At 38.1% G+C, this 12,137-nt stretch overlaps 1 protein-coding gene across 5 annotated transcripts in view; it reads left to right on the top strand.

The window, feature by feature from the left end:
* The window catches only part of LOC124555490 (transcription factor CP2), an 897,377-nt gene extending 889,140 nt beyond the window's left edge, over window positions 1–8,237 (top strand). For all 5 annotated transcript variants that reach the window (XM_047129415.1, XM_047129412.1, XM_047129413.1 and 2 more), the window contains 2 exons: window positions 4,630–4,874; window positions 6,245–8,237. In XM_047129415.1, the coding sequence (XP_046985371.1) occupies window positions 4,630–4,874; window positions 6,245–6,297 (298 nt within the window). In that variant the 3' untranslated portion in view covers window positions 6,298–8,237. The remainder of the gene's footprint in view (window positions 1–4,629; window positions 4,875–6,244) is intronic.
* Window positions 8,238–12,137: the final 3,900 nt, after the last annotated feature.

Genomic DNA, 12,137 nt, shown 5'->3' with positions numbered 1-12,137 from the left:
AATTGTATCAGTTTTTTTAAAATTAAATTTGTCTCACATAATTAGTGCAGAAATAGCACTCTTCCCTGGCTTAGCTTGGGTAGCACTCAGTTTCTATGTCCAGACGGCTTGCCTGGTATAGTGATTGTAAGGTTAGCTATATTAGTTGATTAATTAAAATGTCTTTGAGGAGTGGGAAATATCACTACCTTCTATTTGTGAACTGCATGATAGTAATAATGTCATGTCAGTCATGGTTTGTAGCTTAGGTAAGTGCTGGAAAATAACAAGAGCCATGCTGTCTGGGATGCCCATAGATGAAATAGTTATTTCATTTACATTTGACTTGTGATTTTAAATTGCCAGACTAATTTTTCAAATATTGCCCAGTCAGTCAAATGATAATTACAAATTATAAGAAAATAGGAGTAGGATACTTACTGTGTCTTTCATAGGATGGAACTCTTTGTGTGCTGTCTTATTACTTTTTTTTTAGTTTACACATAATGAGACTAACTGAACAGCATAAATTATGTAGCTAATTGAGAGAAAATGGGGTAATTGGAGGGAGGGGGAGGAGTGGTAGTGTGGTAGACTCTCAAGAGGTAGATCAAAACACAGGATTTAATGACTTTGAATAGCAAGGTATTCATTTCAGTTAAAGATTGCATTTGTGTTATAAAATGACTCGGTTCATGTTCACAAAAAATGCTCAGACCACCACATCTATTTTTTGAGCTGAACATGAAGTACTTAGAGTATTCTGCTCCACAATAGCCATGAACTGATATGTGTAACATAGTAGTGATGCCTACATTGAAAACTCAAGTCACTCGTTAAAATGCTGAGCTGAGCCTGCTAGTGAGATACACCACTGATTGTGTACTTTTTAGACTATCCACCCATGTAACACCAACCTGATGTCGTTCATTTGATTCATTTCTGTGAACAGACCCAGAATCAAAAGTCTCAGTGTGACTATACATTACACCTGGTTTTTAACTTGTCTGAGCCACATACTTTAAAACTTCTGAAATTTACAATTACTTCAGATGACTGCATAAAATGTGAGCAAGTCTTAGTTAATTGATAACCTGTTCATGTTTTTTTCTGCAAGTATGCCAAACAGTACTCCCACCACTCAGTCACAGTAATCTGACCATCAAAGTAAGACATATTTGAAGTACAATCTGCTGGATGAGCTGGAAGTGACACACTCAAATACTGACAGGTCTCTGTAGTTATGCTGCTCCATTGGTTCCCACAGCTGCTGACAGTTGTGCGTCAGGGTATTCATACAGCTAACATAATGTTTGGGGTACTACATAGACGCTAGATTTAATCAAGATTCAGGAATTTATAGGTCATGAAAGTACCTTCAGAGTCATGATTGTGCTCTTCCAATTGTTACAGATGCCTGTAGCGGTTTCATGTGTTATGTTGCAGAAAGAAACCACTGTATTGAGCGGACAGACACTCACTCTGTAAGGGTTGGTGAACTCCTAGAATGGAGTCATGGTCAAACCAGTAAATAATACACTATACGTATATTAGTGGTCCTGAAGAAGGCCTCAGGAACATTCTCATAATGTAGTATTGTCTGCACCACCTCATGTTATTGCAGCAGTAGTTGCAGAGTGATTGTGATGACATTTATTTGCAGGCATGTGAATACCAACCTGTTCTGACAATGTGATCTATCAGGCAAGGCTACCAATCACCAACAAGTCATTCCATTTCTGTATGGTTGGGGAAATATATATTTTTTTGTGGATTACAATAATGTTAGCAAGAGTGCAGACATTATTTGTCTACTTAAGAGCATCATACATAAGATGATACGAGGGTAATCCCAAAAGTAAGGTCTCCTATTTTTTTATAAGTACATAGACCTGTTTATTTGTACAGTGGTTTACATCAGTTTACAACTTGAACATTTAGCTATTTTTTGACATAATCACCATTTCTGTCAATGCATTTTTGTTGACGCTGTGGCACTTTCTGTATGCCCATGTCATACCAGCTCGCCGCCATGCTGTTTAGAAAGTTATGAACTCTTCTTTCACCTTGTCATCGGAGCTGAACCGCTAGGACTACAATTAACACTGACAGGTACTGTGAGACTCTGAAAAAACTTAAACGGGCAATTCTGAACCGGAGAAAGAGGAATGTTGAGGAAGGGCGTACACATTCTCCATGGCAACACTCGCCCACACATCGCTCGGCAAACCGTTGCTCTCCTGCAACACTTTCAGTGGAACATAATCACCCGCCCACCCTATAGTCCTGACTTGGCGCCCAGTGACAATCACCTGTTCCCTAGGTTAAAAGAACATTTGTCCGGAAAGTGATTCAGCTCCAATGACGAGGTGAAAGAAGAGATTCATAACTTTCTGAACAGCATGGCGGTGAGCTAGTATGACATGGGCATACAAAAACTGCCACAGTGTCTACAAAAATGCATCGACAGAAATGGTGATTATGTCGAAAAATAGCTAAATGTTCAAGCTGTAAACTGATGTAAACCATTGGGGGAAATAAACAGGTGTATGTACTTACAAAAAAATAGGAGACCTTACTTTCGGGATTACCCTCGTATACTGAGCTAATTTTCAAATGGGACTGGTTATGCCTTGGTTTATTTGGACAGTGAACTGTTTACCTATGGCATGTTGGTTAACTTTAAACACCTTTCAATCATATGAAATAGGGTATATTGCTACTCACTACATACAGAAGGCATTTAGCAGCAAACACGTATTGAACATAAATGTGTGTCTTCTGTTCAGTGCATCCTTTGTGATGAATAGCAATCTATCCTGTTTCATATAACTGTTATTCCATCCCAGATTTACAATTTTCAGTGGGATTCATGTTCATCATGGCAGTTATTAAGAATGCTGTCATCAGTCCACTAACAACAAACTTTCAGAGGCATCCTTCCATTGTCCATTTGAGTAAAAGGCATATAGGCAGACAATTGCTCCCCTTACATCACATATCACATTCAGAAATAGTTAAAACATGACAGGATAATGTTTATTAAGGGTTATGCACACAGTGCTCTTTTGTGGAGTATAGAGTAAGTGTTGACAATATGTCATTGTTCATGTCGGAGACAGTCAGATGGCTAAGGCCATGACATTAACCAAGTGTTATCGAAAGACCAGAAAACAAGTACTCAATTGTTACACCAAAATACTTAATGGTTTCATCTGAAATATGATGCCTTGGTTATGGTGACAGAACGATTGGAAGGTCACCAGTAGATTTGCTGCAAGTGGTGGGGATTACGTGAAAATCAGTCTGGCTGCTCCTTTTCTGAGATGTGATTGATGTAGCAGTTGACAGTATGAATTTCTACATTTGTGAACTCTCAAGTTTAAAGGACTATCCAAAAGCTATATTAGCTAATTTTCTACATATTTAACCAGAATTCACAGGGGTTTTTCCCCTCATAAGTGTGGTTCACTTTCGTTCTGACTGCTAGTACATACAGGTTATCATCATCTTAGAAACAAAGAAGTTTTTTCCATGATCAGAACAAAATCATCTCATTGGTAAGTCCTTGGTTGCTCAAAATTAGCTTTTACTCTGACAACTTAATTTCCATGATCACTTTTTGGCAGATGTTACCAACATGTGGTTCTTGTTAAATGTGTTGATGGTCTCATGTAATGTCTTACTTTGCATTTTGGTGGTAAGAAATATGCTTAAAAGGTGTGATGTGAAATGTCCACTTCACGTGTGTGTGTGTGTGTGTGTGTGTGTGTGTGTGTGTGTGTGTGAGAGAGAGAGAGAGAGAGAGAGAGAGAGAGAGAGAGAGAGAGAGAGAGAGAGAGATCCCCTCTCCCAATCCCTGTACAAACAGTGCCCTATAGTACACTGAATGGATAAATATCACGATATATGTAAGGCCATGTCAAGAAACTATGACCTGTGGTAAAATGTGTAAATGTTTCCCTTATAATTACTGAGCTTTGACATTTGGAAATTTGTATTGTAGTATCCTTTAGCAAGTGAGGTTCAAAGAATGTTGGGTGTAGAACAGCAGCTGTACTTGCTCTTTTTCCCTTTTAAGGGAGTAGCAGTTACTTTGCTTTCAACAATTGCTCAACACCTTCTCCTAATATGGAACTTACTGGCAGATTAAAACTGTGTGCCGGGCTGAGACTCAAACATGGGACCTTTGCCTTTCACAGGCACGTGCTCTACCAACTGAGCTACCAAGCACGACTCAACCTGTCCTCTCAGCTTCACTGCTGCCAGTACCTTGCCTCCTACCTTTCAAACTTTGCAGAAGCTCTGCTGCAAAACTTGCAAGACTAGCGCTCATGAAAGAAAGGATCCGTTCTTGGTCTGGCACACAGTTTTACTCTGCCAGGAAGTTTCATACCATAGCACACTCTGCAGAAGAGTAAAAATTTCATTTGCCTAATATGTTCAACATGTTAACTGTTGCATTTTTTTGGGCATGTATTGGTTGGATTTTGGAAACCTTGACACTACCAGTTTTCTTCAAAATAAAACTAAACTGCTTGTGTTAGATATAGTTTGTCACATCATCTGGTTCATTTGTAAAAGCTTTGTTTTTTGTGTTGCATCATGTAATGGGTAAAAGTGGTTCTTTAACTACTATTCTTTTTTCAGATCCATTGCACCGTGCCTGACAGTGTATCTCTGTGTGGGCCAGAACACAGTTTATCATGCTTTGTATCTTGATAATTTTTCGTGTGGTGAGATGGCCCAGAAATTAGCAACTATGCTTGGAGTATCTGGTGATCAGATACATGACTTGTATATGCAGGGTCCTAATGGTATTCATATCCAGGTGACAGATGAAGTTATCCGAAATCTGAAAGATGAAGCCCTTTTCAATATTGAAATATTGCATGGTGAGTATTTTATTCACACAAACAGTTTTGTGTAGTACCATAAAATGTAGCTCATTCCAAGAATCAATTTTTATGATGTAAAACCACACCCAAAATAATACAACATAATATCAAAGTGAAATTCTGACAACTGGTATAAATATCACAATTTGCTAAGTATTATAACAGATCATAATTGGATTTGTCATGCCAAATGATCTCATGTAGTACAGTATGATAGTTTGTGGTCAGACATTTTAGTGTACTTAACATGGAGGAACTGAGAAGACATGTACGGAGTTCAAGAACAAACAGTAATGTCACTGATTTTCGAACTATATATGTAGGAATCACATTTTTCATGTGGGGAAATAACAGCAGCAGAAAACTGCAGGAAAATACAAGACAATCCATGGATGATACACTAGCTACAGGGCTTCAGTGTTGACCCTTAATATGAACAAATGTAATATATTTTGCAGAAATAGGTTGAAAAACACATCAGTGTTATGCAACATAATTGATAATTATTCAGAGCTGTAAAACATTAGTAGATATGTGTGGAATGATTTAGAGTGGAACAACTGTACAAAATTAATTGTAGGAAAACAGACATCAGAAAGTTTCACTAGAAGACTACTCAAGTAAATGTTGTTAACCTATGAAAGAGTGAGCTTGCAAAACTTTTGTTCAGTTGACGTTTGTGGTGCTATTAAGTCTGGACCACTCACCAGATACCATCAGATGATGAGGATGATGATGATAGTTTTTTGGGTGCATGACAGCAAGGTCTTCAGCATCTGACAGGATCAATAGAGGAGATAGACAAGACCGAAATAAGAGCTACATGTTTCATTAGACTTTTTTTTTTCAGTAACTGAAAGAACCTTACTGAGATGCTCATCCATTTCCATTGGTAAACTATATGTGAGGAGAGTGGTGCATTGCGGAGAGGTTTATTTAAAATTCTGGGAATGTGTTTTCCAAGAAAAATCGAGTAACATATTGCTCACTTGCACATATATCTTGCAAAAAGGACCATAACAGTAAAATCAAAGAGACTATAAACCATGCAGAGTATTACTGACAGTCATCCTTCCCAGATCCAGTTCGTGAATGAAACAGAAAAGGGGAAAATGATTGTCGAACCCCAACTTCTCTCCATCGCACACTGTTGGGTGGCTTGTAGACTATACATTGAGATATATACTTCTGAGAGAGGTACTGTTCATCGTTTGAAGCATGGTTATAAGATTTAGTATGTGCTTGCTTGTATCTGTGAATATTCTGTAGCAGTAAAATTTGTGTCAATGTTTCATAAACGATTTGCAAAAAATACTTGTTGTCTGAAGTTAACAAAGTATCTACATTTTTGTTTTGGTTCTTTACAGATCAAAATGGGGCAAGATATCGACTGCTATTGAAACCATCTCAGTCTCAATGAGATGCCGATGTGAGATTTCCTCTTTTATATTTTGTACGTGGTAATCATTGGTGTTTCATTAAAAGTGAAACTTGTGCCTTCTGAACTGTTTCTCATGAGGTTGCCTTCAGTATTGACAGAGTGACTAAGAATTGTTATGGTGGTTTTTTACCAGCTGTTTTCTATGCCATGTTGTAAGGCTTCAGATTTTTATATCTTCGTTGCCATATTGCACATGCCATAAGATATATTTATTAGTACTAATTACTGACTTTGACAGTATCATTGAATATGGTCTCCCTTTATAGAGGCTGCATATTTTTTTAAGGAGAATATGTGAGCATATTACTCCAAAAATTACACGAGCTTTGTTTCTATCTTCTTGAAAAATTTCATAAAAGATACGAGCAAATGTGTTACCACTTCATTACCTTTATAGCTGGGTGGTGCTTCCCAGCTTCAAAAAGTGCCTGTACACACAAGTATTGTAGAATTTATTCGTTTATGTGCCTTTGTGTAGTAAAGTAATCATTAACATTTAACAAGTTTTTCATTGTACTGAAAGACATTTTATTCCTTTCTATTTTTATGTAATGTTACATCAGTCTGGTGTTGACTAGTGTCATACAGATTGTAAATTGAGTCATAATCACCTGTCATCTTTAGCATGTGTGCTGTTGTTTGGAAAGCACAAAAATGTTTTATTTCATGATCCTCTCCTCAAAAGCTGTACCTCTGGAAGGCGCTTTTGCATGGAGTGCGATTTCTTGAATTTATTCTCAGAAAAAGATTTATGTGGTTACTTCCTGATAAAATCCAATGTAAACTTACAGTGTTTAGTATCTTAGTTAAAGTTTCTCTAGTTAGTAAAATTTAGTTTTTTGTTAAGCATATCATGCACCAAAAAACAGTGAGCAAAATTATTAAAAACTGTTGATTATAGTTCATTTTTAAGTAAAAGTCTTACTTTTTTAAAATATGAGTTTTGGTTGCCTTTTCGATATTGAGGTGTGCATTGTTGTAGCTGTTTATTACTTTTACAGCTTAAGTCATTTAAGTGTTGATGCTTATTATTTTATGTGAAAATGTTTCTACATTAGACGCTGTGTAGAATACATAGTTCCAGAATATAGTCATAACGTAGCTCGTTACTACAAATGGGAATTTTGAAGGAAAGTCCTTGATTTCATTTCAGTACTGGGAGGGGGGGAGGGCAGTGGCAGTATTTTTAGACTTCCATTCCCTTCTAAAGGGTGCATTATCTTCATTTGCATCTTTAGCTACAAATATTGTATTCTGTCAATTCATTTTCAAATTTCATTGTGAAACTTTCATTCTTTGGTGTATAATGTATTGTCTGAAAATGTATGTTTTCTTATACTGAAATATCAGAATTTAGCATTATTATTGAAGGGATATGTAGCTATGTAAATTATAACATGACAGTTTTTGTACCAGTGTGCCAGCCTTCTGTGAGTCAGCTGGTGATGGACAAGTATGTACAGTGACTGGATGACGGTGCTGACTGTGTCAGATGGTATATTAAAAAGTAACCTGTCTATCTCATCCAGAAATTGTGCATGACTCCCTGTTATCCATTTACTGCCATAAACTATCATTTTCGTAAGAGTCACTGGATGTTTCCAGTAATTGTCTGTATCAGCGTTTCATCCTCTGCTGTAAAATAATGCGTTTCATATCTGAGTAGTAAAAACAGGGATTTGATTTTTTTTAGCACAGCAGCATTTATATACTTCAAAAATATATGGTGGTATTGAAAATATATTTTATTGTAATTTGAAGTTTCCTAGTGCTTTCCTAATGGAATTTTTGCATGCAAATGATCTTGCTGGACAACAATTATGCATATATTGAATTTGGTACTCTTTATTTACAAATTATTTCCATAATTTTGTTTTCAATTGTACAATAAAGAAAGAAATACATAAATTTTAACTACAGTTTGTTGAAGTATTTACTTGAAAGTGTGTCTAATACCTATATACTGTCCCCTCATGACAGAAGGTGGTCCTTTGTTACACAAACATAAGACACTTTGCTACAAAAGCTAATGAGAATAGCATCATCCATAACTAAAGACCTTCCTAAACATCAGGCCTAGCCACACTCACAGAATTGCATTATATGTTTTTAAAAGGTTACAAACCTCTCTTGGGTGTGGTGGAGTACAAAGGAGAGCACAATGCATGGACTGAAGTCACTGATTTTATATACGGAACTAGTATCCTTCCTAGTTACCTTTCTGTGGTTTGTGTGCACAATGTTGCATTTAGGCCTTTTTTTTGGGGGGGGGGGGGGGGGGGTTGGGGTTGGTGGTATTGGGTTGTACATGGATAGTAGTGTGCTGTTGAATGAAGGTGTGATGTATCTATCAAATGGTTTTTTTCCCCCCTTTTTTTTTCCTTTTGTGATAAGAATTTCAAGGTGAAAATGGAACCTACTTTTAGTATGTCCACCAATTCATGCTTTATAAAATTTGACAGTTGCTCATGTAGTGTTGTTGTTGTTGTTGTTGTCTTCAGTCCTGAGACTGGTTTGATGCAGCTCTCCATGCTACTCTATCCTTCGCAAGCTTCATCTCCCAGTACTTACTGCAACCTACATCCTTCTGAATCTGCTTAGTGTATTCATCTCTTGGTCTCCCTCTACGATTTTTACCCTCCTCGCTGCTCTCCAATGCTAAATGTGTGATCCCTTGATGCCTCAGAACATGTCCTACCAACCGGTCCCTTCTTATTGTCAAGTTGTGCCACAAACTCATCTTCTCCCCAATTCTATCCAATACCTCCTCATTAGTGATGTGATCTACCTATCTAATCTTCAGCATTCTTCTGTAGCACCACATTTCGGAAGCTTCTATTCTCTTCTTGTCTAAGCTATTTATCGTCCATGTTTCACTTCCATACATGGCTACACTCCATACAAATACTTTCAGAAAGGACTTCCTGACATTTAAATATATACTCGATGTTAACAAATTTCTCTTCTTCAGAAATGCTTTCTTTCCTTGCCATTGCCAGTCTACATTTTATATCCTCTCTACTTCGACCATCATCAATATAGTGTCATTGTTAAATCACTGCCCAAAACTTTAATGTTGCCGTGAACACAAAAATTCACTGTTAAGAAAGAAAAATATTAGAAAGAAAAGGAAAATTTAATAATTTTAGAATTTATACAAGATACACCCAAATCTACTCAAATGGGCTAAAATGTCATAAAAGTTCACCCACAGACTGAGACACTGCATGGCGTGTTCAAAATGTAAACAGACATAGTTGTCATTAACAAACTGTCAGTCAAATATTCCACTCAGTGTGAATGTTGCACTAATGAGACATTATTGCACTCGAACTGGCTGAAGGCAGTTGAGCTAATGGTGAATGTTAAGTGTATGCAGGTTTCATATAAATGAAAGATGACACACTCAGATTTTGAAATAAATACCTCTAAAGTTAATAGGTTGAGATGGTATGTGATGTTATGTCAGTGATTAAGAACTCGAGTTGAATCAAAGGTGGTATCAGTATGAGCCCATATGTCAATGATATTCCACTACATCTGACCTTGATGCATGACTTTATTTAGTTTCCTCTTCTGAGGGAAGCTGGCCAACAACTGTTGTAACTGGTCCTCGAGATACTGCATATTGGCAATGGGGTGGAGTCAATATCTGAACTGGTTCTACATGTTTTAACAGAGGCTGGTATTGGGGATCTTAATGGCCATGGGAGTCCCTCAAAATACTGCAGACAGTCTGTAGAGACAAGTGCCATGTGTGGACAAGCATCGTCCTGTTGGAAAAATGTCACCACAATACTGTTGCATGAGAGGTAACACTTGAGGATGCAGGATTTCCATGATATACCATTGTGTTGTCAGATTCCTTCCTTAATCACTAGCAACCATGACCTGAAGTCGCATCTGCTGGCTGTCCATTCCATGATACCAGTAGTAACACCACAGTACCTCCTCAAAAGATTGTAAGACTGGAATCTCTTGCCAGTTTGTCACCATACGCACAGATGATGGTCATTTGGAGTAGTATAGAGATGTAATTTGTCACTAAACACAATGTGATGCCATTTGTCAACAGCCTATGCTTCCTGGTCACTGCGTCACTCCAAATACAGCTTTGTAAAAGTTCAGTCATATAGCTGTGTATCGTATCAGTCTGTCTTTAGATTTACTTGGGTTGCTCAGAATTTGTTGTTGATTAACAAATTGCGTACTTCATTCTTTTGGTACTTTGCATTTGATGAACCATCTGTCTCAGTACAGCAAAGGTATCTTTAAAAAATGCATTTATTAGAGCTATCTAGTCAGTTTTGTGACTTGAAGGCTCTGACAGGTAGAAAAAATTTTGTTCATGATAAAGAAATTTTCACTGTCCAGTCACATTAATATGGCCATCTGTCAAAAGCTCGAATAACTGCCTTTTGCTGTGCGACCCCCAGCAAGAGGTGCAGTAAGAGTGTCAGTGAGGTTCTGGAAGGAACTGACAGGGATGTGGAACCATGCTGACTTCGGTGCTGTGGTCAGCTGCTCTAGGTTTCTCGACTGACGATCCATGGTCAGGTCAAGGTGGTCCAACAGATTCTCAGTTGGGCTTAACTCTAGTGAGTTTGTTGGCTATGGGGGCACAGTAAACTCATCTTGGTGCTCTTCAGATCAGGAACGTACACTGTGAGCTGTGAGACATGTAGCATTGGCCTGCTGGAAGATGCCATCGTGCCAAGGGAAAACAAACTGCTCGTGGGGGTGGACGTGATCCACAAGGTTACCTACAGTGGTCAAAATAAATGTTACATATTTGTTTATTGCCAATACTGGACACAACAGAGAACTGGGTACTGTCATGAGAAAACAAACATAAAGAGGATAAACACAGTTCCACTTAATAAACACAAGGAAAAAATAGATAAATAACAGAACCTCATAAAAGATTATACCACAAGCACTAGTGTTTTTTCTGTTATCTTGCATAATACATTATTTATGACCCAGTTGGCTTTCCTCGTAATTGGAGACACCTTTAATCCCATACCTCCACAATGGCCTCTATGATGCCCTGTAAGGTTTCTGGCGGGACAGGATGACTGCAAACTGCTCGTTTTAGCATGGTGCATGCTTTCTAATTGCAGTTGAGATATGGAGAATGTGGAGGCCATTCCATCCAATTGATTCTATGCTCCACTAGGAAGGTGTTCACAAGATTATGATGGTAGTGTGCATTGTCCCCTATCAGTGTGAATCCCACTCCAGTACATTCACCAAATGGGGCCATGGTGCGTGCAAGAATGTCATCCTAATATTTCACAACATTCATCCTCCCATATGTTGGCACAAGGGGAGGCCTGTGGTCATACATGACTCCATCCCAAAGCATGACTGAACTGGCTTGATAAGGGCAGTCCGCAATATAGTTACGTTTTAAAAGTTGTCCTTCTTGCCTCCACACATGAATATCAGTATTGTCATGGTGGAGACTGATATAGGTCTCATCAGAAACGAACACTGCGTCCCACTGCTGCCTAGTCCACAAAAAGTGGATTTGTGTCCATGCAACACGAGCCCTTCTCGAACTTCATTTAGAGGAGGAACATTGAGAGGTCTTCTGGCATGTAATCCCTTCTCATGGAGCCTGTTCCATATCGTCTGTGTTGCCACCTGCACTCCTGTGGCTGATTAGAATGGCCACTGTAGACATGTAGTATTGTGTTGAGGATTCCTGCTTGCTGTTACACACAGATGTTGGTTCTGCACACCTGTTTTTCTTCTGTGGCCACTTCTGTGCCAATCCTCAACTGATCCTGTTGCCAGTTCTCGAGATATCGCTT

This window comes from Schistocerca americana, chromosome X (assembly GCF_021461395.2).
Source record: "Schistocerca americana isolate TAMUIC-IGC-003095 chromosome X, iqSchAmer2.1, whole genome shotgun sequence".
Taxonomy (NCBI): Eukaryota; Metazoa; Arthropoda; class Insecta; order Orthoptera; family Acrididae; genus Schistocerca; species Schistocerca americana.
The sequence above is the reverse complement of the archived record's forward strand: the minus strand, read 5'-3'. Positions and strand labels throughout refer to the sequence as shown.